Here is a 27,326-nt window from a genome sequence, read left to right as displayed (position 1 = left end):
ATATCAAAAAGGCCAGGGTGGGAAATGCCCTGAATACTGATTTGCATGCATCAGCCAAATCTTTTGCTGAGGGTTAAATCTATATAAAATCTTTGGCTGAGGATTAAATCTACATTATCGGCAAATGCTGCTACTGTCAAATCTTTTTATTCTATGCCTATACCTGACGGTTGTCAGTCATTTGAAAGGGCCTTCCTGCTGTTGCTGCTCGCCTATTCCCCATCCCACTCAATTTCCACATTCTTGGAATGCCTCCCTGAGATCCCCCCATTTATATCCCCCATTCTCCCACTGTTAGCAGCACCAGCGCAAGATAATGTCATCAGCTCTCCCTCTCCCCCGTCAACCCGGAGGCAGCAGTATTGACGAGCAAGAAAAGTGCCGAGTCAGATTTGCTAGCGCCGGCAACTTGCGGAGGAAAGAAATGCTGCATCATTGTTGTCATACGGGACGTGAGCGCGGCTGCGGTTGCAGATTCTGAAGTCGCTCCGCCCCCCTCTGCACTGGAACGCAAAGGGGAAGGAAGACTCGGGTGAGAAGTGGGGTTAAGGACAAAGGCACCTCAATACAGGATTAGGAGATACATAGCCTAATTCAGGAGGAGACGTCCTAACCTCATCCTAAACCAGGAGAAAATAGCCTAGGAGAAGACTGCAGATCAAGCTAGGGAAGGACTTTTCAGCTAAAAGGGTAAGAGAGTGTCTTGTACTCCCTTTAGCCAGGACACCTGCATCTAAAAGGACCTCATAATTGGAGTCACTGAAAAAAAAAAAGTGCCTTAAAAGATCCTAAGAATATTTCGATGTAGTCCTAAACATACCTGCTGGGAAATAAATCCCTTCGAACTCAGTGGGACTTACTTCTGAGTAAACCTGCTTAAGGATTGCTCTGCACATAATTCTCGATAAGCTGTCAAAATAAACTCAAAGCCAGCACCACAGGAAACAAAGAATAAGGAAGACCACTGTAAACTGGCCAGCTATTACATTTTTAGAGGAGGGGTCCTTGAATTTTTTTGTGGGGGGAAGTACTAGACAAAGGTATATATTAAGCTTATTGTAATGAATATGCTCCTTAAATGAGTGGTGGTATGATTAGATCGTTGACTGATTGTTTTTGTTGTATATTGTTCTATAAAACACTAATAAAATAAAATTTTGTTTTTTAAAAAAATCTCCCTGGAAGCCAATATTACTAGCAGGAGGTGATTTGGGGGTTATAGGAAGCAATTATGATCTGGTGTGCTATAGCAGCTCAAGTCCCAGGCTCAAATCTCTTCTAAGCTTTCCCCAACCTGGTGCCCTCCAGATGTGTTGGACTACAGTCCCCATCTCCAGATAGCACATCTAACAGCAGCTGGGAATCATGGAAGTTGTAGTCCAAGATGTCTGGAGGGCACCAGGGTGGGGAATGCTGATGGACTGCGGTAAGCACTTCTCTCTCTCTCTCAGCCTCAGCCTCCCATCTACAGTATAAGAATAACAATACTGAGATACCAACCAGCTTTTCAGATGTGTTGAGATCATGTGTGTGATTTGATCTGAATGCCCAGGAAGGGCTGTATAAAATGCTTAGTTTTGCTTAACATTATTGTTACATTTCTGTTTCTTATTCCTTTTCCATTCCTTTCTCATTTCCTTTCTTATTTCTTATTCCTTTCCATTCTTAACAGCGCTGGTGCTGTTAGCAGCACGAGAACCAGGGCTCTTTGCATTCTGTAAACTGGGTTCAGAGGGTTAGAACAGAAAAGAGTGGGAGCCCAGACAGTTGGTTTAAGGGCAAATCTCTGTTAGGTTAGACCAACATGGGCTGGAGAAAGCCAACGTTCTAGGAAATCAGGCTAAAACAAGACCTATCGTGAATTTCTGAAAGGAGGACTTGGCATTATACTCCCTGCTCCCATGCTGGGATTCCAGAGTTTGGAGCAGAGAAGCCTGAATTCAGATTTCCTCAATCCTGTAGGACTGGAGTAGGATCTAGTTTACTAGAGCAAGAGTGGCCGGAAGCCTGGATTCCCCCTCTGCATCTCCTGCAGGTCTGATGCTGCTCATCTTCTTTCAGAGCTGCTATTTACACTTAAAAAAACCCCTGCACATTGGTTTCATTTCTGCAGTGAATGTCACATCTAGTCTGGCCCTCATGAGCTACAAGTCCCAGAACTCCATAGTTCCAGCTGGCATTTCCTGTGCACGGGCAGAAGGAGCCAAAAGAGTGTGGCAGCGGCCAACTGGCCCCAAGTGGGAAAGGCATGGGCCGTAATAATCAGGGACGTTGAAATCTAGGGAGTAGGGACAGGAGGAGCCAGAGGCTCTGATGGGATTTAAAGGCCCCCAAACATGTATGAGTAAATGAGTTAGGCCTCTGGACTCCAAAGTGCAGAGAAGATCTCAGGCAGAAGACACAGTGCCTAAAGCAGAGGGCCCCAACCTTTTTGGATCCATAGGCACATTTGAGAAACTGCTGTGGGCACCGACACAAAATGGCTCTCAAGAAGGATGCAGCTGGTCACATCATGGCTATCATGGCGGCCTGGCTAGTCAAGAGGTTTGTGTGGGAGAAGAGCGAAATAGCGAGGCTAAAGGCTGAGAGGGAAGGGGAAATGGAAAGAGTTGCTTCCTACCCCACCCGTTCTTCTTACGTCTACACAGACCTTTCCCCTTTGCTCTCTTTCTCTCTTCTCCTAGCCTCTAGCCTCACTATTCCCCCCGCCCACAACCCTTTTCCTCACCATTTCTCTCCCTTGACCATCCCTGACTTCTTTCTCTCCCTTCCTAGCCCCTAGCCTTGCTCTTTCTCTCCCACTCCCCGCTTTATCTTGCTGTTTCTCTCCACTCCTGGCCTAACTTTTCCTCCCCCTCCCCCTCCCCCTCCTCACCTTGCTGTTTCTCCCTCCCTCCTTGCCTCTAGCCTCCCTCTTTCTCTCCCCTCTACAACTTTGCTTTGCTTTCTCTTGCTGCTCACTGAACAGCTGATCAGCAGCAGGTTCATGAACAGGAAGGTGAACCTGGTGCCTTAACATTTTTCCATTTTTATTAAAATGGGTTTTTTTAAGGGCAGGGAGTAAGGAGCTGTGTGGGTGCCACTGGAGGTGCCTGTGAGCGCCGTGGCACCTATGGGTGCCACGCTGGGGACCCCTGGTCTAAAGGGCATTTGTCACTTGAGTAATATACACCAATTAATCTGCCATTTCACCCCACCCCCTCAAAACAGAAAAAGCCTTTGTTTGTCAATATTCCAAAGCATATTGTGGGGAAGGGGGAAATGGCCTCCCCAGATAACAAGTATGTACCAGGCCCAGAAGAATGATGTTTGGGCATTGATTGTAAAATGGAAGAAAGAACCTGTGATCTCACTAGAGATTGCTGACTTTCCATTCACTTCTGATTCACCTCTCGAAATTCTGATGATGAGTTTCTACTATGTTTCAGTGAGTTCCATTGTTTTTATCCAAGGATATGTGGATGTATAATAAGAGGTTGAACAAATTAACCCAGGATACTTCATCTGCTTTTATTTTAAATTATTATTATTATTACGACATCTTAATTCATGGTCTTTTTATATTTTTTTCACATGAAGAAGACTTAAGTGAGAAAGAACAACTTGGTTGAAGACAAGAAACGAAAGGTGTTTGTGGATTTTTCCCACCCCAGGAGAAAAAGGCATTTTCGCTCAGCAGAGACGTTTCAAGAAAGACCGCCGACCAAAACGGTATCTGGCGGAAGTGGCGGTTCTGTCTTTGACTGCTCAGCATGGCATCCATGAGAGAGGTATCGAGCTTCACCGAAGACCTTCTGTGTCCCATATGCCTCTCCATTTTTCGAGACCCTCACATGCTGGAGTGCGGCCACAGCTTCTGTGCTCCGTGCTTGGAGCCCTGCATCCCCAAGGGCCAGAGGCGTGGGCTTTGCCCGGAGTGCCGGAGGCCTTTTGCCTTGCGCCGCATGGCTGTCAACCGAGCCCTCTGCAGTCTGGCTGAGAAGGCCCGACTTCTCAAGCTGGACGAAGGACCCCAGCTGGCCGGGACTGGAGGCTGGTACTTCTGCGAGGAACACGAGGAGCCACTCAAGCTCTTCTGCAGCCAGGATGAGGGGCCTGTTTGCGTCATCTGCCGGGACTTGCCTCAGCATCGCGGACATGACTTCCTGCCCATCAAGAATGCAGTTCAGGCCTATCAGGTGAGAGATGGGCACGCAGGGTTCTCTGAGAAGGGACCAGGGCCTGGTTGGTTAAATCAGAAAACTCTGGGAGTTGGTTCGCTTCTGAGGAGACTGTGCCATATAGCAGGGGTGGCCAACTTGTGACCCTCCTGATGTTGTAGGAGTGCAACTCCCATCAGACCTAGCCAGCATAGCCAATTAGTTTTTTTTAATTAATTTTTTATTGCAACCTTTCAACAAAACAAAAAAGAGGAAAAGAAAAAAATGTAGCTACATAAATCTGAATAAATTAATTTCAATGCATGCATATGAAATGTATGTCTATACAAGAAAATACAACTGTCTAAGAATTATATATAAACTTCAACAAAAGCAGACCAAATATCCATACAAGTGTCCATTCGAAAGTGGCGTCTATATATCACCTCTTCAAATGTTGAAAGCATCCTCAATCCATTGCATTATAGGAGGTGAGCGTTTATCTTTCCAGTGTTGTAATATCAGCTTTTTAGCTGTCAAAAGTGTCCATACAATCCATTTACGCCAACTGTGCATTAACCTCCATGAAGCAGGTAGATAATTTAAGAGGACTTGTACATCAGTAGATATTAATGAGTGTTCCAATACAAGGTTTATCCATATAATAACCTCCTCCCAGAAAGAGGCAACTGTTGGGCATTGCCAAAACATATGGTTAAAAGAAGCACAGCCAGTGGTGGGGGTTGATGGGAGTTGCAGTCCAACAACATGTGGAGGGCCACCAGCAGCTCACTCTGACCAATAGGGTGAGAGGAGAAAGAGAGGGTTTAATTTGAACTAGATCTCTCTAGGAACACACCACACCGCACCGCACAACCTGCTTTGAATATCACATCTCAAGCAGAGACCAAGTGAATAACACAGTACTTCTTAGCATATGCAAAGTGTCTTTGCATAAGGTTTCTTGATGTTTGATACTCAGCACTGAACTGGAGGCTAGGTAACAACTACATCCCTGCGCAAATTAGGGATAGGATGTCCATGTGTCCTACTTTACAGAGGACATATTTTTAAAGCTGGGTATTAGGAAAAACACAGTGTGGATGGCTGCTATGGTAGTGCTCCAAAATTTGTGAATCTGCATGAGGGGATCCAACTTATTTTGTCCATCTCTGTCCAGGCATCCTTTACCACAGCAATACAGGCCACCTTCGCAAGGGGAAGCCTCAAGGGGCCAATGTCTGTGCATGTAATTCTTTGTTGTTGTTGTTCAGTCGTTCAGTCGTGTCCGACTCTTCGTGACCCCATGGACCATAGCACGCCAGGCCTTCCTGTCCTGCGCTCTCTCCCGGAGCGTGCTCAAGTTCATATTCATTGCATCCGTGATGCTATCTAGCCATCTCATCCTCTGCCGTCCCCTTCTCCTTTTGCCTTCAGTCTTTCCCAGCATCAGGGTCTTTTCCAGGGAGTTTTCTCTTCGCATTAGGTGGCCAAAATATTGGAGCTTCAGCTTCATTATCTGTCCTTCCAATGAGCACTCAGGGTTGATTTCCTTTAGGATGGACTGATTTGACCTCCTTGCAGTCCAGGGGACTCGTAAGAGTCTTCTCCAGCACCACAGTTCGAAAGCATCAATTCTTCGGCGCTCAGCCTTCCTTATAGTCCAGCTCTCACAGCCATACATTACTACTGGGAAAACCATAGCTTTGATTAGACGGACCTTTGTCGGCAAGGTGATGTCTCTGCTTCTTACTATGCTGTCTAGGTTGGCCATAGCTTTCCTCCCAAGGAGCAAGCGTCTTTTAATTTCATGGCTACAGTCACCGTCTGCGGTGATCTTGGAGCCCAAGAAAGTAAAATCTGTCACTGCTTCCATTTCTTCCCCTTCTATATGCCAGGAAGTGATGGGGCCAGATGCCATGATCTTAGTTTTTTTAATGTTGAGTTTCAAACCAGCTTTTGCACTCTCCTCTTTCACCCTCAACAAGAGGCTCTTGAGATCCTCTTCGCTTTCTGCCATTAGGGTGGTATCGTCTGCATATCGGAGGTTGTTGATAATTCTCCCAGCAATCTTAATTCCGACCTCTGATTCATCCAACCCGGCATTTCTCATGATGTACTCTGCATATAAGTTAAATAAGCAGGGTGACAATATGCAGCCTTGTCGTACTCCTTTCCCAATTTTGAACCAATCGGTTGTTCCATGTCTGGTTCTTACTGTTGCTTCTTGACCCTCGTACAGGTTTCTCAGGAGACAGGTAAGGTGGTCTGGTACTCCCATCACTTTAAGAATTTGCCATAGTTTGTTGTGATCCACACAATCAAAGGCTTTAGCGTAGTCAATGAAGCAGAAATAGACGTTTTTCTGGAATTCTCTTGCTTTCTCCATGATGCAGCGAATGTTGGCGATTTGATCTCTAGTTCCTCTGCCTCTTCTAAACCCAGCTTGTACTTCCGGTAGTTCTCGGTTCGCATACTGCTGAAGCCTAGCTTGTAGGATTTTGAGCATCACCTTGCTGGCATGTGAAATGAGCGCAATGGTGCGGTAGTTTGAACACTCTTTGGCGTTGCCCTTCTTTGGAATTGGAATGTAAACTGACCTTTTCCAGTCTTGTGGCCACTGTTGAGTGTTCCAGATTTGTTGGCATATTGAATGCAGCACTTTAACAGCATCATCTTTTAGGATTTTAAATAGCTCAGCTGGAATATTGTCATCTCCGCTAGCTTTGTTGTTACTAATGCTTCCTAAGGCCCACTTGACTTCACTCTCTTGGATGTCCGGCTCAAGTTCAGTGACCGCACTATCATGGCTATCAGGGACATTCAGATCTTTCCTGTATAGTTCTTCTGTGTATTCTTGCCACCTCTTCTTAATCTCATCTGCTTCTGTTAGGTCCCTGCCTTCTTTGTCCTTTATCATGCCCGTCTTTGCACAAAACGTTCCCTTGAGATCTCCGATTTTCTTGAAGAGATCTCTAGTCTTTCCCATTCTGTTGTTTTCCTCGATTTCTTTGCATTGTTCATTTAAGAAGGCCTTCTTGTCTCTCCTTGCTATTCTCTGGAACTCTGCATTCAGTTGGGTATATCTTCCCCTTTCTCCCTTGCTTTTCGCTTCCCTTCTTTCCTCAGCTACTTGTAAAGCCTCATCAGACAGCCACTTGGCTTTCTTGTATTTCTTTTTCTTTGGGATGGATTTCGTTGCTGCCTCCTGAACAATGTTACGGACCTCCGTCCATAGTTCCTCAGGCACTCTGTCTATCAGGTCTAATCCCTGAAATCTATTCCTCACCTCCACTGTATATTCATCAGGGATATGATTCTTGCCCCCTCCCAAATAATATTAGCCCTAAATGATGTCTGTTTTTCTCTTCCCCCCAGGACCAGCTGAAGGCATCTCTAGAGCCTCTGGAAGAGGGTCTCAGGCGGCTGAAAATGAGCCAGTGCTGCCAGCAGGAGAACATTATAGAATTAAAGGTGCGGCCAGGTGGCACTGTTGAGTTTTGGATGGGTGGCTTGCTTATGTTGCTTCATATCAGAGCCAGTGCGCTGGGTAGCGGTTAGAGTTTTGGACTCGGGCTGGGGAGACCTGGGTTCAAGGTCCCACTCGGCCATGAAGCTCGCTACGTGACTTTGAGCCAGTCACTGAGACTCAGCCTAACCTACCTCACAGGGTTGTTGTGAGGATAACATGGAGAGGAGGTGGATCATGTATGCCGCCTTGGGTTCCTTGGACAAAAAGAAGGTCTATAAATGTAACATATAAATAAAATAAATACATGCAAGTGGAAGCTGAAACAAAATGTTGTGGTGAATTCCGATTCAGGGTGCCAGCTAGCCATGCCCTTTTCCAGGATACTCCATTCCATTCCTCCTCCTCCTTCCTGGTTTTCCATCTGCCTCCACCCCCACCCCCACTGCCTTCTGTCAGCCAGCGATCTTTCCATGCCCACTGAGCATGCTCAGTCCTCATTAGGCTGGGGTTTGGAGATTTCCCCAGCATTGATTTTCCCCCCAAAGATTTTTTGTACTTGCTGGATCAGATGAAGGATAAAAATCAATTGCCTGGTTGCCTGGGTTATCTCAGAGGGGTGTGTGGATCTCACAGAAAGAAGGTCTTAGGGGGAAATAGATTCTAGAGGCATGGTTGCCTTTGGGATGGACACAATTCCTGTTTTGACAGAGCAGAACCTTTGGGTGTGACACGTCTGTGCCTTTCCAGACGTGCTCCGAGTCCTTGTCCGACCATGTCTCTGGAGAGTTTGTGAAGATGCACCACCTGCTGGGTGACAGAGAGCTAGGCTTAAAGGTGGCCCTGGAGAATCAGCGAGAGAAGAACTTGGCCCAGATGGAAACCAAGCTGAAGGAACTGAATTGGAAGGTGACCTCTTGGTCGGAGACCCTCTGCCGAGTGCGGGCAGGACTGGAGTGCAAGGACCAAATCAGTTTCCTCAAGGTGAGAGGGACCATGGGCTGGGATGGCCTTGGGGAAGAAGTCAATAAGAGTGGAAGGGGTGGGGGAGAGGTGGGGGGACAGACAGAATACCAAATTTAGCCATTCAGGAGCAGCACCCTAAAACTGGAGGAAGCTGATTTTCTACTCTTTGTATTTATTTGTTTGTAATACTTCTGTACTGTTTAAGATAATAAAATCCCTAAGTGATTTACCTGAAGATGGGACTTTACATTCCCTCCAGTGTCATGGGGGCACCTTCCCAATGCTGTCCAAGGCCCCCCTCCACTCCCTGCTGACTGCATCCCCCGTTATCTCCAATCTGTGACTGGAGATAACAGTGAGGATTCCTCAGGCCAAGCCCCACTCCCTGGAGGAACCCGTGGCTCCGCAGGCCAGATTGGGAAGCCCAGCAGCCCAAATTAGGTCTGCAGGCTAGGGGTTCTGCACCCCTCATTTAAGCCCTCTGTCCACTGCAGCTTCTCTTTAGGAAACGGGAAACCTAATCAGAATACTTCTGATATAGCAGTTTGCAACCCTAACTTGGACTCTCTTTCACTTAGGAGTGGAAAAAGTGTGGTTGCCACTGAGCTGCCTTTGCCAGCAAAAATGGTGGCTACCATAGGAAAGAGCCATTTCCAAGTATTAATTCACCATTCCCCTTTTTCTGTCTTTCTGTTCAGGAAGCAACAAAGTCATTGAGGAAATAAGCAGCTTATTGGGCCAATCCTGTCAGCAAGCCGTCTTTTTTTCTTGACAGAGGTTCTTCCTTGGCCTTTAACAGCTGCACGACAAGGAGGAAAACTGAACATGCAACACTTTCCTCACCATTTCTTCTCTGTGTGAGGAAAAGCTGTCCTTTTTTTGTACTTTATTCAGCCATTAAAAGCTGTTGACCTGCCTCTGCCAGGAAAAAAAGGTGGCCACGGTAGATAAAAGCCATTTTCAGCTGCTTGTTCATCTTGCCCCTTTCTCTCTTCTTTCTGTTCAGGAGGCAAAGGAGTTGCTGGAGAGGTGAGTAGTGTCTGCCTTTTATTGCACGACAAGTAAATGCAGAGAGGTAAAACATTAATGTATCCTTCCCCAAGCTGCCCCCTCCAGATGTGCTGGACTACAAGTGCCAGCATCCCCCAGCCAGCCACAGCTGCCTGGGGGATGCTGTGAGTTGTAGTCCAACATATCTGAAGGGCCCCAGCTTGGGGAAGGAGATACATTAATAGATAATCATAAGAAGAAGGCTGAACATTCCAGAGAGTCTGCTTTTCTGGGCCGTAACACGCTCTTGACACCTCGTTGTGGTTGTGGGGGAAGAGCCTGGCCTACCTTGTGCCTATAAACGGCAGTTTGATTGGCAGAGATCAGCAGGCGAACCTTTTCCCAGCATGGAGAGAAACATTATCACCTGCTAACATCTGTTGAAGACATGAAACCACTTTAAACAGGAGTGGGCAACTTGTGGTCCTTCAGATATTGTTCGACTGCAGCTCCCATCAGCTCTCTGTGTTGGCTATGCCAAGGGTCCCCAACACCTCCAATGGCGCTCGCAAAGCTCTTCACCCCCTGTCGCCTTCAAAAAAAACCACGTTTAAATAAAAAATTGAAAAATGTTAGGGTGCCAGGTTCTCCTTTCTGTTCCTGAACCTGCTATGGATCCGCTGCTCAGTGGGCAGGAAGATAAAGCATGGCAAAGGGGTAGAGGAGAGAGAAAGAGCGAGGCTAGAGACTATGGGCAGGGAGAAACAGTGAGGTGAAGAGATGGGGGAAAGAAAGAGCGAGGCTGTAGAGGCGGAGGGGAGAGAAACAGCAAGATAAAGTGAGTGGGAGAGAAGGAGCCAGGCTAGGGGCTAGCAAGGGAGAAAAGAAGAAGGGTAGGGATGGGGAAGGGAGAGAAATAGTGAGGAAAGGACTTGCAGGAGAGAAATAGAGAGGAATGGGGTTAGGGGAGAGAGAGCTTCGGCTATGGGGCGGTATGGAAATGTAATTAATAATAATAAATTAATAACTAGTGAGGCTAGAGGTTAGGGGAGAGAAATAGTGAGACTAGAGGCTGGGAGTGGAAAGAGAGATAGCAAAGGGGAATGGTCTGTGTGGATGGAAGAAGACTGGGTGGGCCAGGAAGCAACTGTTTCCATTTCGCCCTCCCTCCCAGCTCCTAGCCTCCCAATTTCTCCCCCCCCCTCTTGTCTAGCCAGGCTCCATGGCAGCCACAGTGTGCCACTAGGCACATCCTCCATGGGAGCCATTTTGTGATGGTGCCCACAGCAGTTTCTCAAATTCCCAAATGTGCCCACAGGTCCACAAAGGTTGGGACCCCGTGGCTATGCTGATTAGCGCTCATGGGAGTTGCAGTTCCACAACATCTGGAGGGCCACAAGTTACTCACCCCTGGTTTAAAAGCTCTGCTGCTGTTGAAATTTGGCAACCCTGACCCAGGGAGGAAGGCAAAGCAATGTCTGTCCTGTGGCCCGGGGCCATGTAAAGAGTTTGGCAGGAAAACAAAAGGGCTATTTCTGCTAGGGTTGTACGAATCCTCTACCTGCCAGTCTGGGGGGGAGTCCACGGGGGGGGGAGGTGATCCATTCCTCCCCACGGAATCCTCTTCGGCTGGCTCCGCTCCATGGCGATTCCGCAGAGCCACTGGCCAGCCCCGAAGCCAGCGATATGGCCGCCATGCCGTATCGCTGGCTGAAGGGGACTACTGACTGCGGACGCAAATGGCGTCTGGAACGCCATTTGCAGCCATAAAGGCCTTAGTTTAAGGTAAATGCAGTAAATGAAACTGTGCTTGCATCCTCATGACATTGTACTAAAAGGCTGCAGATAAACACTGCTCAGCCAGGTGTGGGAAGACGGGAACAAATTCCTCTGAAATGGCTGACACTCGGGGAGTTGTCCCCCTGCAGGGTCCGCAAGGAGCAAGGAGCCCAGGTGGAAGAGGAAGAGGACCTAGAAGCCGAGGTGGTAGAAGAAGGGTTGGGGGCGAGTAGTGAAGACACAGATGAGTGTGAGAATGAGGCAGAAGAGGGGCCGGGAAGAGTTGGTGAAGATGTTGATGAGGAAGAGGCGGAGGAGGAGGAGGAAGAGGAGGAGGAGGAAGAAGAAGAAGAAGAAGAGCAAGAGCCAGTAGCAACAGCAAAGGAGGAAGAGGACGATGATGATGGAGTGGTGCCTGTAGACTTGAACCTGGGCGAGTTCAAGGGCCCCCTGCAGTTCTATGCCTGGAAGGAGCTCTTGGGGGCAGTGCATCCAGGTGAGGCTAGACGTTCTGACTCGTTAGCCCTGTTCACACAACCATCAGGGTACAGTGCACGTGTGTGGGTGGCCCCAAACCTCCATGTCTTCAGTTAGCTATGTGAGCAGCTCCAACGTATGGTCAGGGGCCCTGCAAAAAGCACAGGCCCCAATCAGATGGAAAGCCTCCATACATATCATTTCTAGAGGGTCTTTTAATTGGCCAAGTGAACTTGCATAGGGTGTGTGTGTATGTGGGGGGGGGGTTGCCACTGCAAACTCCCTCCCCCCTTTCCTGCCACATGGCTTCACTGGTGGCACAGAACATAGAGATTCCCACCCCTGCTCTGGCCCCTGGTCTTGGTCAAAAAAGAAACAACTGCACCAACTGAATTCCCGACGCATTTTGACACTTGGTCTTTATCAAGGGAAAAACTCTTGGAGATTCTTTTGGAGGATTCCCTCTCCCAAGAAGCAAGGGAGAGGGAATCCTCCAGAAGAACCTCCAAGAGCTTTTCCCTTCATAAAGACCAAGTGTTGAAACACGTCAGGAATTCAGTTGGTGCAGCTGTTTCTTTTTTTACTTTGGTTTCCAGCCTTACAGCTGTTTTTTCTGGTCCCTATTGGCACTGTCCCGTGGTCTTGGTCCAAAATAAAATGAGGTCCTGATGCTTCCTTGTGTGATGACATCTCCGAATTTTAGACAGTTCCAGGACTCATCAGTCCTGGAAGCTGACATAAAGGTGTATCATAATTTAGACTTTAGAGCAGGGGTGTTGAGCCTCTGGCCTGTGAGCCAAATCTGGACCACCTGGGATCTTAATCCAGCCCTCCATGGTTCTCCAAATGGCCACACGCCCTTTCCCCCTTGAGCAGCAATCGGTTGGTGGCTTCCTGGCTTTTGTACCACTTGTCTCATTCTAAAAGGTTGAAATGCTTCTCCTAAGGCTTAGTTACAGTAAGAGCTTTAGGACGCAATCCTAATATCACACTACCTAACACCTGGCAGATAAAATGCTAAGATGTTGGGGAGTGAAGTCTAACTGATAGATTACTGGCATTATGACAAAGAGGTACATTGTCAGGTATGGATGAATCTGACCTGTAGCTAGTATATGGGGGAGACCCAATCTTATACTTGGTTTGTGTCTTAATTCTTTTTGGACCACAGTTGTATTTTTGGCCCTCAGATCATCCTACGGCAGGAAGTTCCACAGGTCGAGTGTGCAGAAGTAGTTCCATCCTCTCATTCTTAATTTTATCTCCATCCTCCCCCCGCCCCCCCCCCCAGTCCCTGCATGCATCACCTTAGACTGCAACTCTGCTCATCCCAGCCTGGTCCTCGTGGAGGAAGCCACCGGAGTCAAGTACAGCCCGGGCCGGCGTTTCTGGCGACGGAAGCCAGAGCGCTTCACCTCCAGCCCTTGTGTCGTGGGGCGGAAGGGCTTCACCACCGGGCGGTTCTATTGGGAGGTACGAGTCGGGGACAGCACTGGCTGGGTGGTCGGGGCAGCTAAAAAGTCAGTGAAACGCAAGAAGCGCCTGAACTTTCAACCCAAGGAAGGTGTGTGGGCTATTGAATTGAGGGCTGGGCAGTACCAAGCTCTGAGTGACCCCCGGACCCCACTCTCTGTCTGTGGGAGAATGGATAAGGTTGGGGTCTACCTGGACTTTGAGGGGGGGCAGCTGTCTTTTTATAACAGCAGCAGCATGAGCCACCTCTATACCTTCCAAGTGTCATTCTACGAGGAGTTGCTTCCCTTCCTGAGCACCCAAGGTAGCCACCCACTCTCTGTGTGGGACCTGGAGCTCTGAGTCCCTGAGCTTTTCTACACGAGGCTGTTAATCCGCTGTATCTACTTTAGGTTTCATCACAGAATTGAGATCTGAGCTCCACACAAGAGTGTTTCCTTTCCTGCTTTCCCCCCTACATAATATCTAGGTGGCACTGTGGTATAGCGGAATAGCGGAAATACATAAGTGGTAAAAGTGTTTTCTTTCTCTTCCATAAATAATACCACATTTCCCCTGCACTAAAAAGAACTCACCAAAAGTACACTTTAGACAGAGAAGTGAAACCGGAGGGACATTAGGTCATCTAAAGAACCTGTAAACAACAAGTGCATGGTAAGTGCCTCCTGTAGAAAAAAAAACCCCTCACTCAGATTGCAGAGTAAACAAACAAGGAAACAAGCAAAACCTGGCTAAAATTAAGAATAAGAAATCATTTGGATGTGGGATCCTTTTTGTAGTCCTTCACAGATTTGAAGGTGCTTTGATAAAGACATTGTTGCCCATGTTAATTTTTTTCTAGCACATGATGGTCTGTGCTCGTAGAGGGCTTTGCAGCTGGTTTGGCAACTTTTGAACAGGCCCCCCTTCTCCTGTATCTTTAACAATAATTTGACCTGTAGACGTTGGCCAGTGATAATGCTCATCTCTGTTCCTGTTGCCTGCTGATTCCAGTTCATTAAGCTGCAATTGAAAAGCACAAGAGTAGGCCAGCTTACCCAGCTGACTTGTTGGAAATTCTTTTTTTTTTTTTAAATAAAATCATCTATTTGGTCAGAGACCAGAGTGGGAAAGAAGGGGAAAAAAATCACCGCCCTGCACTGTGGGCAACCATAACTCTAATGTAACTCCTTCAATCTTTAGAAAAGCTCTCATCCTGTACACTTGATTTTTTAGGGGAAAAAAGTGTGTTTTTTTTCATATCAGCTGTTTTGTTGTTTCAAAGTCCTTGTGCACGCACATCGTTTCTGGGAGTGGAGATATAGTGTTCATATCAACCCATCATCCAGATGAATGGTGGCGGCAGGACTTTTAATGCCCCTCTCCCCGCCACTGCCACTCCATCTAGCTGAGATTCCCATGTCTGATTGGTCTGTGTCAGAATTTTTCATTCATCTTGGAGATCTAGCATTTTTAGGCCAATGAATGTCTTGGTTAGTAGAACTGTATGCCTGCCAAACCCTTCCCCTCACCCCCAGTTCCATGCCAAAAATGCTGAGACACTTATGAAAATTAAGATTGAATTGTGTGCCATCCCCCTCCTCTGCAATTGTGCATACTACTGTTTAAATGTAAAGCAGCTGTATTCCTCATTCATACAACTCCACTTAGCTGTAACCTTCAAGTGACTTCTGTCAATGGCAATAAATGTTAGCTGCTCTGGAGAATTGCCACTTTGTTTGGCCTCTTTAATTTCATGTTTATAGATGATGCTTTATGTTTCCTGGGTCATTTTTTTTAACACACTTTCAGCTGTTTTAGTTATCACTGGTGCTTCTGTCAAATCGATAGGTTTGCTCCCTGGTATAACCCTGTAGTGATCCTGATTCCTGTGTCAGTCGCACCCGAAATTACTTTTCAGAATGGATGTATAGGACCAATGAGAATAGCTGCAAATTGGTACCACGGAAAATGTGAAGTTCATGTTCATCTACTTGCCTGTGTAAACCTGCTGAATCTCTGTTGGTGGTGAGGTGGTTACTCAGGGCCAAAGTAGACATGAGTTTGATGGTGTGAATGCAATTAGTATGCAAGTTTTGAAAAATATAAATGGCTGCAGCCCCACACCCCCCAGCAGCAGCGGGACTGCAGGGAACGGAGAGCAAGAGCTTCACACGTGCGATGTGCGCACCCTCCCCCAATTGTATCTGTGGAAATGCAGTGTAGCTGCTGTGAAAAAGGCAAACTCCATGTTGGGGATCATTAGGAAAGGAAAACAAAACTCTCAGTGTCAGAATGCCTTCACACAAATCTACACTTGGAATACTGTGTGCACAGTTCTCGTCACTACATCTCAAAAAAGGATATCATTGAGCTGGAAGAGGGTCAAAAAAGGGATCAAGCAGCTGGAGCAACTCCCCTATGAAGACAAGTTACAATGTTTGGGCAAGTTAGCTTTGAAAAAAAAAAAAGGCAAATAAGAAGCGACATGGCAGAAGTGTACAAAATGATGTATGGTGTGGAGAAAGTAGATAGGGAGACGTTTTTCTCCCTCTCTCAAAATATTAGAACTCGGGGTCATCCAATGGTGGGAGATTCAGGACAGACAAAGGAAGTCTTTCTTCACACTGTACATAGTCAAACTGTGGGATTTGCTAGCACAAGGTGTAGCGATGGCCGCCAGCTTGAATGGTTTTAAAGGGGGATTAAACAAATCAATGGACGATAAGGCTATTAGGGGTACTAGGTGTGATGTCTATATATTACCTCCCATATCAGAGGCAGTATGCCTACATACACCAGTTGCTGGGGAACAGAAGATGGAGGGTATTCTTGCAGCCCGTCCTGCTTGTGGATCTCCTGTGGGCAGCTGGTTGGCTACTGTGGGAACAGAATGCTGGACTAGATGCATCTTGGTCAGATCCATTTAGCACAATTCTTATGTTTGTTAAATTGCCTGAAGCTGCTATTTCTGAAAGAGGGGAGCCTCCATTAGCACTAATGGAGAGTTCACACCTGGTGCAAAGAGTTTGTGGGAAGTGGTTTTTGTAGGGACCACAGTAGGGGGAAGGAGTTAAATTCCCCTGACCACTTGGGCCCCTGCAGCTTTTATTAATATTTCCAAAAAGGTGCACTGCTGGTTAATCGCATTCACACAATTAACATCTAGTCTAGTTTGGCCCTTGCTTGCAACTTCAAGTACAAATCTGAGGTCACACTGATATTTACTAAAATAAATGTTTGAACCTTAAGAGCTTTTTACTACACAAGGTTGTTAATTGCTGTATCTACTTTCAGTTGTGTCACAGAATTGAGCTCTGCACTCTACAGAAAGAACTTTCTCTTTCCTGCTTTTCTGCTACATAACCTCTAGGTGGCACTGGTATAGCCGAATAGTGCAAATACACAAGTAGGAAAATACAGTTTCTTTCACTTTCAGAAATGATACTCCATTTGTCCGCTATAAAAAACACGGGAAAGCACTCTTAAAAAACAGTAGTGAAACTGGAAGATCATGACATCATCTAAAGAACATGCCAATAACTATAAGGAATCATGAGCGCACAATAAATGCCTCTTGTAGAACAGTCCTAAACGTCAATGTATCATCCAGCAAAAACAAGAAACCTATTCAATTTACAAATCTTTATTCAATATACCCACTGAAAACTTCAGCAACAAATGAAAGCAAAATGAGGATTCTAGCAGGACATTTGCAAAAGTAAATGATATTTACAAGCCATGCATACAGAAGAAATGGAGGGACACATTTGAGTTGTTTCTTTGGTGAATGGGAGAAATGATTGAATTTCCATTATGCATTCCTACTACTCAGATCCAATGGAGGAATGACATGCTGAATCCTTTCATTAGTGCTCTGCTCCTCCTCGGAGGTAGCCAGCCGATTGCGTGCTTTTATCAGCCAGTCCCACAGCAGGCCCAGTCCACATAGGAACATGATGCCAGGTATCAGCAGGAAAATCCGATAAAGAAATAATGGACCTGATATTGGAAAAGCAGCAGAATAGTTATAACTCACATATCACGTTGTAACAAACCACCTGTGTGTGAATAGTGAGACAGTATGAAGTACTCCATCAGTTTAGAGCTGAAGCTGAGTGGGGAATTTAAACCCAGGTCTTCCAAGGCCTAGGCTGCCTTGACAGTAATGAAACCTCCCACAATCCTCCCATTCTGGAGTCTTTCCACATTTACAACGGGCTCCCAGACAGCGACCACACAATTGCTGAGCGGGGAAGCTTTTAATTTTCAAGGTTCCACAGAACTCAGTCAAACAGCCCTATCTAATGGCTGTTTTAATAGTGCAACATCCTGACTTCATTATTTCCAGATTTTTTGAGATGGAATAACCTGGAGGGTGCCCTGGAGGTTGATGACATCATGAAAAAGACTCGCAAACTTCCATGAGTGAGCAATCTCAATAGGATAAAAGCTCCGTGTGAAAGAGCCCCTAGTCAAATGCTGTCTCCACTACACTGCACTGCCTCTCTTTACTTGCCACTTTAATCCAGGGGTGGGCAGACTTCAGGCTTGTTGGAAGGGGCGATGCTAGGTTCTTAAAAGATCTGGGGCACAGGCCCGTAACACAAATTTGCATACAAGTCTAAGCGCACATCTAACATATGTGTGTTTGTGTGTGTGGGGGTGTGTGTGCATGCAGTGTGCTTGTGTGTGTGTATAGATTACATACATACATAAGTGTGCATTGACTTCCCACCCCACTTCAACTCAGACCCTGATTCAGCATTTTGGAAAAAATCCTGCTTCTGCTCTGGTCAATCTGTAGACTGACCACTTCAGCTCAGCACCAAACCTGAGTCAATATTTGGAAAAATGTGTCTTTATGCTTCCTGTTGACTACCATGGGAAATTAGAAAAAAAAACTAACTTTTTTCTCTTTGTCAGACCTGGATAATAATTTCAGGCATAGTAGCCACCTAGAGGGGGATTACACCTGCCCAATGTCAGAAAAATAGGTGCAGGGTTTATATTTTGATTTTCTTTTAAAGGGAACTGCCAATAACATCTTTATGCCTTGGAAGAATTGGGTAAACATATCAGGATTCATTGCCCCATCAGAGGAGATCATGTCTGCCAAATTTCCGAATGAGAGCCACAGGGGGTTTCGTGCAAGCTTAGCCTTGACATTTTGAGGTCTCCAAAAGAGGACATACTTATCTCCCTATGCTCCTTGTGCACCATTGTCCTGACAATTACAGACAGCCTACAGTTGTCCCTAAGTAAGAAACCAGCAAAGTTTCAGAAGGATAGGTGCAACAGTTCATGTGGAAGGGGAATTCTCCAATTTGGGGGAGGGAGTGATTTGCTTTCCTTTCCCTTCACCCCTTTCCCAATAATTTTTGGGTAAATTTGTATGAAAATGCACAGGTCATTAGAGGTGTCCCCCAGGCAAGAAACCTGCAAAGTTTCTGAAGGATATGCATGCATTCTAATTTAGAATTACTAGAATTTATTTACATTTCACCAATGTTAGCAGCAGAGGAACATGGGTGGGAAGGTGCTATTGCACTCATGTCCTGCTTGTAGGTTTCCTATGGGCATCTGGTTGGCCACTGTGTGAACAGAATGCTGGACTAGATGGACCTTGGTCTGATGCAACACAGCTCTTCTTATGTTCCTAAATATTGTCTCTGAGCATGTGCAGAATGCTTTTATTTCACCACTGAGCACTTACATTCTCCCCCTACCAATTCTATTCCCCTCCATGCAACCATCCCTCCTCATCCTACCATCCTCCAACAACTCTTCATAAAAACAGATGTTTTGTGCAACTCCTCTCTACCTCCTCCTTGTTATGCACAAGCTCTCATGGTATCTTCCTCCCCATAACTTCATTTGTGCCAAGATTTCACCAGGATTCAGCCAATGAGTCTGTTTTCAAAACTAGGGCTCAGTTATGGAGAAACTCTGAGCATGTATTAAGTGCCTTTCCCTCACCATTGAAGCTAGAGTTCATGCAGGAAAAAAACCCAAACCCACAAATGACAAAACATGCACAGAACTGAGCTGAAAGGGTAGTCAATTCATTAGATGGAATTGGGTAGGCACTGTATTAAGCCTGCACCACCATGGTCACAACTCAGGACTTATTTCTGAGTGAACATGGAGAACATCAAGGTGCAAACCTCCCTGTAAAAGTAACCTGTGCTGGAATTCTATGCACACTTTCCTGAGGCTAAGCCTCATTAAACATAATGGGGCTTTTCAGTAGGCATACATAGGATTGCATAAATGAAGTCCCGAACTTGACCCATGGCCCTGAGGTTCAACACTCCTGCCTACTTTCCCCAATAATCAATCAAATTGCCCTCCTCCTTCCCCATGGACTCTTACCCACAGCAGTTACCAAAATATGGCCCTTGCAGGTTCTGTTTACTCCTGAGAGGAGCTGGGACTCCCCTTCCAGCGCTGTCTAATGACTGTTTTAACAGTGCAACATCCCGACTTCATTGCATAAATTAACACTATTTATCTCCCCTCCACTTAAAAAACAAATCCCAAACTCCTATTTTTTTTTAATTAAAGCTTTCTGTTCATAGGAACATAGGAAGCTGCCTTATACTGTGTCAAACCCTGGGCCCATCTAGCCCAGAATTGTTGACTGCCTGGCAGCAGCGGCTCTCCAAAGTTTCAGGCAGGATTCTTTCGTAGCCCTACCTGGAGTTGCTGGGGATTGAACCTGGGGCCTTCCGCATGCCAAGCATGTGCTCTGCCACTGAGCCACAGCCCTTCCTATTGCTGGGTAATGGCAACTGACAAACAAAACAGCCCCAGATTTGTTTCTCTGTGACCATGTGAACCCACTCTTCTCAAAGACTTGAGTTAGGAGAAGGAGAAAAACCAACCATCTTATCTTTTAAAGTCAAATACAGTTCAGAACTTCTCTTGCCCACTGAAGAGAATTCTCTTTAAGAATTCCCCAAGATATACCATGGATGAGCCTGATCTCGTCTGATCTCGGAAGCTAAGCAGGGTCAGCCCAGGTTAGTACTTGGATGGGAGACCACCTGGGAATCAGGCTTCCTGCACTGAGCAGGGGGTTGGACTCGATGGTCTTGCAGGCCCCTTCTAACCCTATGAGTCTATGAACTCTATTAAGATATGCTCTAGATGGAATAAAGAAGAGAAAGAAAGAAAGAACAGGGGAGGGAAGGGGAGGGAAAAAGAAAAGAATGGTGATTGGAGATGTGCATGGGAGTGTGGGGTAGAGAAATTCCCTACGCCAAGTGGCTCCTTTCAGAGAGGTGGTACTTCAGAGGAATTTTGGAGGCTGTGCAGGGTTTGCAAGACTTGCACATACTTAAATGAACTTTATGAGGTGAGGTGGCAGAGGGTTTTTTCTAGCTTTTTTAAAACTGTAGAACCTATTTAAAAGCCCCAGCAGTTTCTTGATCATGATGCCACATAGTCCTAACCCTCCCTTTGGGATTATTTGGGTCCTACAGCTATGTAGGAGAAATTAAAGTGGAGGGGGAGAAAGATGTTTGTGGAGTCTGATTGGATCCTTTGCTGTACTGAAGCTACTCAACTTCTGCAGAAGCCAAAGGTTCCAGTTTGGGGCAGTAAAATCACGTGCTGTGTATTTCCAGAGACACCAGTATTTCACATGGAGCTTTTTCTTCCCTTCCTTCTCCCTCTTCAAAATTTAATTGCAGGCAAGCTCCCAACAGTGGGCATGTAAGGGCAGAACAGAAAAGTAGGCAGAGAGAGGTTTTTTGCACCTCAAAAACCCCTACACCAGAGATTAGGGATGGTGACCTCCTAATGGTCACCTTAAACACCTTCTGATTAGGATCTCTAATCCCCTGGGTGACCTGACAGTTTTTACTTTTTGTTTTAGACTTTGAGAAAAGGAAACCTTTTGCATGGCTAGCGCAAAAGCCACTAGACCTAACTGTCTAAAATTTGGTAGGTTCAGTCAGCTCCATAGGGCCTGCTAGGTCCCCAAATTCCATGAATTTATGTGGAAGCACAAAAACTATAGGTCTTTGTTTTGACACATTTTCTTGAAAATAGCAAACTTTACCAGTGACTAGCACAAAAGTCACTGGACCTAACTGCCTGAAATCTAGCAGGTTCCATCAGCTTCATGGGGGCTGCCAACTTCCAAATTCCATACACTTTATGTGGAAGAACAAAGAAATTATAGCTCTTTGCTTTGACACATTTTCTTGAAAAAAAGCATATTTTACCTGTGGCTAGCACAAAAGCCACTAGGCCTAACTGTCTGAAATTTGGCATGCTCAGTCAGCTCCGTGGGGGCTACCAAGCCTCCAAATTTCATGCATTTATCATACAAAGTAAAAAAAGGTATGGTTGTTTTTGTTTTCCAATGCAAGTCAATGGGAAAATGTAAAAAAAAAAGAAAAGGCAATTAGGACATTTCACAAGATCTGGGGCCCGTGCCCAGGTAGGCCTGCAGCTAATGACGCCCCTGCTTGTCGGGTCTAGTTTGTCTTTTCCTAGAGCCCCAAGATCCACTAACCAGAGCCAGGTGCAAAAGACATACACTTAAAATTAAAGAATGGGTGCCCCTGACCACATTCTGAGCCAGGGAGTGGTTTTCAGTACCAGAACTGAACTGAAGTCACAGCCCTTTCCTAGTTACCCCAAGCTTTCTTCATTTCAGCAGCCTAATTTAGGTGGAAAAAGTCATTTTGTTGTCACTGTTGTTAAACAGTTGGGAATCCGAAACCCTTGCTGATCTACTGCAAATCATCCAGAGAACTACCAGTACAATCTGATCTACCTTACTCCCACGCCGGCCCTAATCTGTAAGGCAGGTTGTCAAACCTCTTTCAGCCTGAGGGCCTGTCAAGAACAGTGGCCTGGTTCCCACCATGAGAACCAAACTGGCTAGCCTATCCTTTCATATACCTGGGTACAGGCCTCCCAGGACAGCATCCAGCCAACACTAGGTCCAAACCCACCATGATGAAGGGAGACACTACACTTCTCCCTCGACCTCCTTTGAAGCCCCAGCCCCAGCAACCCTGGGCAGATTTCCCTTAACCAGTCACCAGCTCAGCCCCCAAAGGGACCACCTTCATCCAGAAGAGGTAGGATCTTCCCTCCAGACCCAGCAGTTATCTGTTTCCCAATTAACAGGGACTGAGCATGGCCTTGAACAACAGTGCCAAGGAGCTGGCAGATAACACACTATTTCAGGTGGACGCCTGGGACAAGACGCCCAGGCCTGGTCTCATGGTGGGAAACAGGCCGTCGCTCCTGACAGGGTCAAATTCACTTTCACAGGAGTTCTTGGAGGCCACATTCCACCGCTGGGTGGGTCTGAAGTCAAAAGGGGCAGGACCAAACCACCCAAAATACCAGCATCTTTTAGCTTAAAGCGCTTACTGCCAGCAGTTAAGCCACAGGAGAGGCATTTCAACCTTTTAGAATGGGAAACATGCAAACGCTGAGAAACCACGAAACGACTGGGGGAAAGGGAGTAGGAACATCTGGGGAACTCCGGAGGATTGGATTTGGATGCCAGCTGGGCCAAACTCAACCCATGGGCCTGAGGTTCAACACTCCTGCTGTAAGGTAGCCTACTTTCCCCAATAATCAATCGAGTTGCCCTCCTCCTTCCCCAGGGACTCTTACCCACAGCCGTCACCAAAATACGGCCCTCGCAGGTTCTGTTTACTCCTGAGAGGAGCTGGTACTCCCCTTCCAGGTCCTTTGTCATGCGCATGACAACGAGGCCCATGTTGTGTAGGACAAGGTGATCCTTCAGGTCCATGTTGAAATAGTAAGAGCGCCCCCTGTTGGCAAGCATGATCCATTCACAGCGAGAGGACGAGGTGTTCACTCTGCACAGGATGGAGTAACCCCTGGAGCGGCGCATGGGGATGAAGGCTTTCGAGTCACGGGGGATATAGCGGTGGATGGTGGGGCACATGCCAGGCGCTGGTGGAAAGAAATTAGGTGGGTGTAAATAGTTACAGGCTGAAATGTATGCTCTGTTCCAGTCCACAGGCTTGGGACAGCTAACACTTAAAAAAGAATATAAATAGGCATTGATGTATCCCATTGAAGCAGAATAACATTCACTGAGATTCTCTCCTGGCTTAACTCTGACAAACAAAAGCTAAAGAGTAAACAGAGAAGACTTGCAATAATTCTGAAAGGTGCTCAGGCTCATCCTTTTGGCGATGCACTAAAAGGGAGGGGGTGTCCCATAGCTAGAGCTACTACCAAGAACATCTTTCTCCACGGCCTCGTAGTATGAAATTGGCACATGGGTGTTGTTGTTGAGATTTTTATTTTATTTTATTAAATTTCGTAATCGCCGCGATGTACAGCAATACAATTTAAAACAGTAAAATCACACATTAAAACATTGTCTAAAAATATCCTAGCCCACCCCAAATGCCTGGGCCTGCCAACAAAATGTGATGGTGAAGTCATCATCTGACATCATTGGCCTGGTCCTAACAACGGGTTCCCTGGCTTGGAAATGACCCCAGAGCCACCAAATTATTTCTAGACTTGAACTGAGGGAGTGTGTCCATCCTCCATTATCCTCAGTCAAGCTTTATGTCTTTTGGATATAACTATGCATTCATAGAAGGCTGTGACTTCAGATGGTATGGCTGTGTGCCTCTCCCCTAGCCAATGTCCCAGAAGTGAAAATTTTGTTCTGTCCCATTATCCAGTCATGACAGTGCAAAATGGGAGCACAACAGAACTGAGTTGCTATCCTGCCTGGTATAAACCTTGGTTCATGATCGAGCTACTGCCATGGCACTCACAAATGGATTTGGGTATCAAGACAATTCCTCCTCCATAAAATGGGAAATGTGTTATACTCCAACAGCCTTCCCCAACCTGGTGCCCTCCAGACCTTTTGGTCTACAGCTCCCAGCATTCCTGACCTTTGGCTCTGCTGGCTGGGGCTGATAGGAGTTGTAGTCCAAAACATCTGGAGGGCACCAGGTTGGGGAAAGCTGTACAGCAATGTCTACATTATTGCCTTCATAACAGTAGGGCTGCCAAAGTTGCTGTCCTGTTCACCCCTCAGCCACAAGCCTCTCAACCACCCTTCCTCTTCTTTTTGACCCTTGTACAGGCAATTTAAATCCAAAGCCACAAGATTCATAGCTGCCAGCAGTTAGGGCTTTTTAAAAAGACAAGGATTAGACTTATGAAAGGTAGCTCTATCAACACCTGTTAGTCATGATTGCTAAATGGAACCTTCATCTCTGGAGGCCGTGCACCTTTGAATTCCAGTTGCTTCCTGCCTGGCTAGCCACTGTGGGAAACAGGATGCCCAGCATGGTAACCTTGATCTGATCTAGCAAGTGAATTAATATAAGAGTTCTATTTGCTCTAGCAAGTGTGAGGAGCATGTGTGCTTAATAAAAGGGCTCCTTCACACGGAGCTTTTATCCTGCTATTGAGATTGCTCACTCATGGAAGTTTGCTGGCCCTTTAGATGACGCCGTGAGCCTCCAGGGTGTCTCCTGCACTAAATGACCTTTATTCCATTTTATAATAGAATAGTAGGGTTGGAAGGGGCCTACAAGGCCATCGAGTCCAACCCCCTGCTTAATGCAGGAATCCAGGTCAGAGCATCCCTGAGAGATGGCTGTCCAGCCTCATCTTGAACACCTCCAGTGTGGGAGAGCCCACCACCTCCCTAGGTAACTGGTTCCATTGTCATATTGCTCTAACAGTCAGGAAGTTTTTCCTGATGTTCAGCTGGAATCTGGCTTCCTGTAACTTGAGCCCATTATTCCGTGTCCTGCACTCTGGGATGATCGAGAAGAGATCCTGGCCTTCCTCTCTGTGACAACCTTTCAAGTACGTGAAGAGTGCTATCATATCTCCCCTCAGTCGACTCTTCTCAAGGCTAAACATGCCCAGTTCTTTCAGTCTCTTTTCATAGGGCTTTGTTTCCAGTCCCCTGATCATTTTTGTTGCCCCCCTCTGGACCCTCTCCAGTTTGTCTGCATCCTTCTTAAGGTATGGTGCCCAGAACTGGACACAGTACTCCAGATGAGGCCTAACCAGTGCTGCGTAGAGGGGAACTAGTACTTCCCGGGATTTGGAAACTATGCTTCTATGAATGCAGCCCAAAATAGCATTTGCCTTTTTTGCAGCCACATCACATTGTTGGCTCATATTCAGCTTGTGATCGACAACCATTCCAAGATCCTTCTCGCTTGTAGTGTTGTTGAGCCACGTATCCCCCATCTTGTAACTGTGCATTTGGTTTCTTTTTCCTAGGTGCAGAACTTGGCATTTATCCCTATTAAATGTCATTCTATTGTTTTCTGCCCAGCGCGCCAGTCTGTCAAGATCACTTTGAATTTTGTTTCTGTCTTCCAAAGTATTAGCTATCCCGCCCAATTTTGTGCTATCTGCAAGTTCGATCAGCATTCCCTGCACCTCTTCCCCCAAGTCATTAATAAAAATGTTGAAGAGCACTGGGCCCAGGACTGAGCCCTGCGGTATCCCGCTCGTTACCTCTCCCCAGTTTGAGAAGGTCCCATTGATAAGCACTCTTTGAGTCCGATTCTGTAGCCAACTGTGGATCCACTGGGTCGTTGTTTCATCTAGCCCACTTTGAGCTAGTTTGCTCATCAGGATATCATGGGGCACTTTGTCGAAAGCTTTGCTGAAGTCGAGGTATATGATGTCCACAGCATTCCCACAGTCCACAAGGGAGGTTATTCGATCAAAAAATGAGATCAGATTCGTCTGGCAGGATTTGTTCTTGACAGATCCATGTTGGCTTCGAGTAATCACTGCATTGTTTTCAAGGTGCTTCCAGATGGATTGCTTTATCATCTGCTCCAGCATTTTCCCAGGGATTGATGTCAGACTGATTGGTCTGTAGTTCCCAGGTTCCTCCTTTTTACCCTTTTTGAAGATAGGGACAACATTAGCCCTACCATTAGCCAACATTAGCCCTATCTCCAAGCCCAATAGATTGGAGATAACACCCCATTGTATTCCGCTTGAGTTAAAGCGGCAAGAAGAGGAGCGAGATCAATGAAAGATAATGGAAGACTCAGATATGGGGAGAAGGAGGGGGAAAGGGGAGAGGGGAAAGGAAGCACATGTAAAGGGAGTCCTTTCTGATCCTGCATTTAAAACAGAAGCAGAAAGCCCCATTTTAAATGCAGGGTTTTAGGCTAGTGTAGAGATGCTCAAAGAGAGGTGAGGCAGCCCTAGTGAATACCTGTAAATACTAACAAGTTTTAAACAGAGGCCTACAGTCTATGCCACATGTCAGGCCCTGCCAGGCTGGCCCTCTTACCTGCTGCCTCTCCACTCATAGGCCCAGCCGCGACATCTGTGATCCATCGTCCCAAAAGACCCCCCAAAATTAGTATCAAGGCAGAGGTGCGCACCCATAATCTCTTCCCGTCTTGCAGTGGAGAACTGTAGGCCCACATCCCACCAACCACCCCGGCAGTTCACCAATGCTTTTTTTTTTTAACATGATGAAGGCAAGGGTTCCACCTTGATGTCACAATGGAACCCTTGCAGGGGTAACTGCCATTGCCCTCAGCACCAACAGGATACTCAGTGTGTGCAGGATGTGTATCATTTATTTATTTTTAATTTTGAATGATTTTTAGGCTGCCTTAAAGGGTAGTGTTTCATAATAGGGCACCAGTGACTTTCCCCTTTAGCCTGTGTCAGTTGTGATAACAATCCATGAACAAGGGATGTTGGACCTGGCAAAGGGGGCAGAGAATGGGAAGGGTTTTCCCAGGCTCCTTCAGAGAAAATTTGCTGTGGCAAGAAATAGGGTTCAATATCAGCAGGGTTCAGCCTAGAATGGCGTTAATGGTGAAGACAGGCCAACCCCTAGAGCCAGTGAAATAGTGCAAAGCTGAGAGTGGCTTTTCCTCCCAAGTGAGTAACAAGCTAGTTCTTTAATAGGATTAGACAACACGGCTACTAGGCAGGCCTGATCAATTTGCCTCATAGGTAATGGCTGCACCTGGCCTACACAATGCTTGTAGGCCTTTCCTCAGCCAGCTCAGACCCAT

General features: G+C 46.4%; 2 protein-coding genes across 3 annotated transcripts; one reads left to right on the top strand and one right to left on the bottom strand.

Moving 5' to 3' along the window:
- Positions 1-295: 295 nt before the first annotated feature.
- Positions 296-15,003, top strand: LOC146355342 (zinc-binding protein A33-like). Of its 2 annotated transcripts, none has more exons than XM_084830497.1 (7): positions 296-690; positions 3,580-4,178; positions 7,518-7,613; positions 8,359-8,592; positions 9,581-9,603; positions 11,493-11,839; positions 13,112-15,003. In XM_084830497.1, the coding sequence occupies exons 2-7, from the start codon at positions 3,753-3,755 to the stop codon at positions 13,633-13,635; spliced, it is 1,650 nt and encodes a 549-aa protein (XP_084686623.1). In that variant the 5' UTR covers positions 296-690; positions 3,580-3,752; the 3' UTR covers positions 13,636-15,003. The 2 variants fall into 2 exon arrangements, with proteins under 2 accessions (XP_084686623.1, XP_084686622.1); XM_084830496.1 differs by having other exon boundaries at positions 8,320-8,592.
- A 1,901-nt stretch (positions 15,004-16,904) lies between these two features.
- On the bottom strand, positions 16,905-26,843 carry LOC146355341 (uncharacterized). Its single transcript, XM_084830553.1, has 3 exons — positions 26,585-26,843; positions 22,921-23,226; positions 16,905-17,274 (listed from the first exon to the last, which is right to left on the bottom strand). The coding sequence occupies exons 1-3, from the start codon at positions 26,721-26,723 to the stop codon at positions 17,087-17,089; spliced, it is 633 nt and encodes a 210-aa protein (XP_084686679.1). The 5' UTR covers positions 26,724-26,843; the 3' UTR covers positions 16,905-17,086.
- Between the last annotated feature and the right edge of the window lie 483 nt (positions 26,844-27,326).

This window comes from Heloderma suspectum, chromosome 2 (assembly GCF_057233095.1).
Source record: "Heloderma suspectum isolate Gila_16-S chromosome 2, 16-S_ref, whole genome shotgun sequence".
Taxonomy (NCBI): Eukaryota; Metazoa; Chordata; class Lepidosauria; order Squamata; family Helodermatidae; genus Heloderma; species Heloderma suspectum.
This window is presented reverse-complemented; position numbering and strand designations above follow the sequence as displayed.

Bases quoted from the DNA above. Each gene is read 5' to 3' on its own strand.
- LOC146355342 (XM_084830496.1), top strand. From the start codon at position 3,753: ATGGCATCCATGAGAGAGGTATCGAGCTTCACCGAAGACCTTCTGTGT. The intron at 8,593-9,580 runs GTGAGAGGGACC...CTTTCTGTTCAG, and splicing joins ACCAAATCAGTTTCCTCAAG to GAGGCAAAGGAGTTGCTGGA. The intron at 11,840-13,111 runs GTGAGGCTAGAC...CCCCCCCCCCAG, and splicing joins CTTGGGGGCAGTGCATCCAG to TCCCTGCATGCATCACCTTA.
- LOC146355341 (XM_084830553.1), bottom strand. From the start codon at position 26,723: ATGTGGGCCTACAGTTCTCCACTGCAAGACGGGAAGAGATTATGGGTG. The intron at 23,227-26,584 runs GTAAGAGGGCCA...TCTTTCCACCAG, and splicing joins TATGAGTGGAGAGGCAGCAG to CGCCTGGCATGTGCCCCACC. The intron at 17,275-22,920 runs GTAAGAGTCCCT...TTCCAATATCAG, and splicing joins TATTTTGGTGACGGCTGTGG to GTCCATTATTTCTTTATCGG.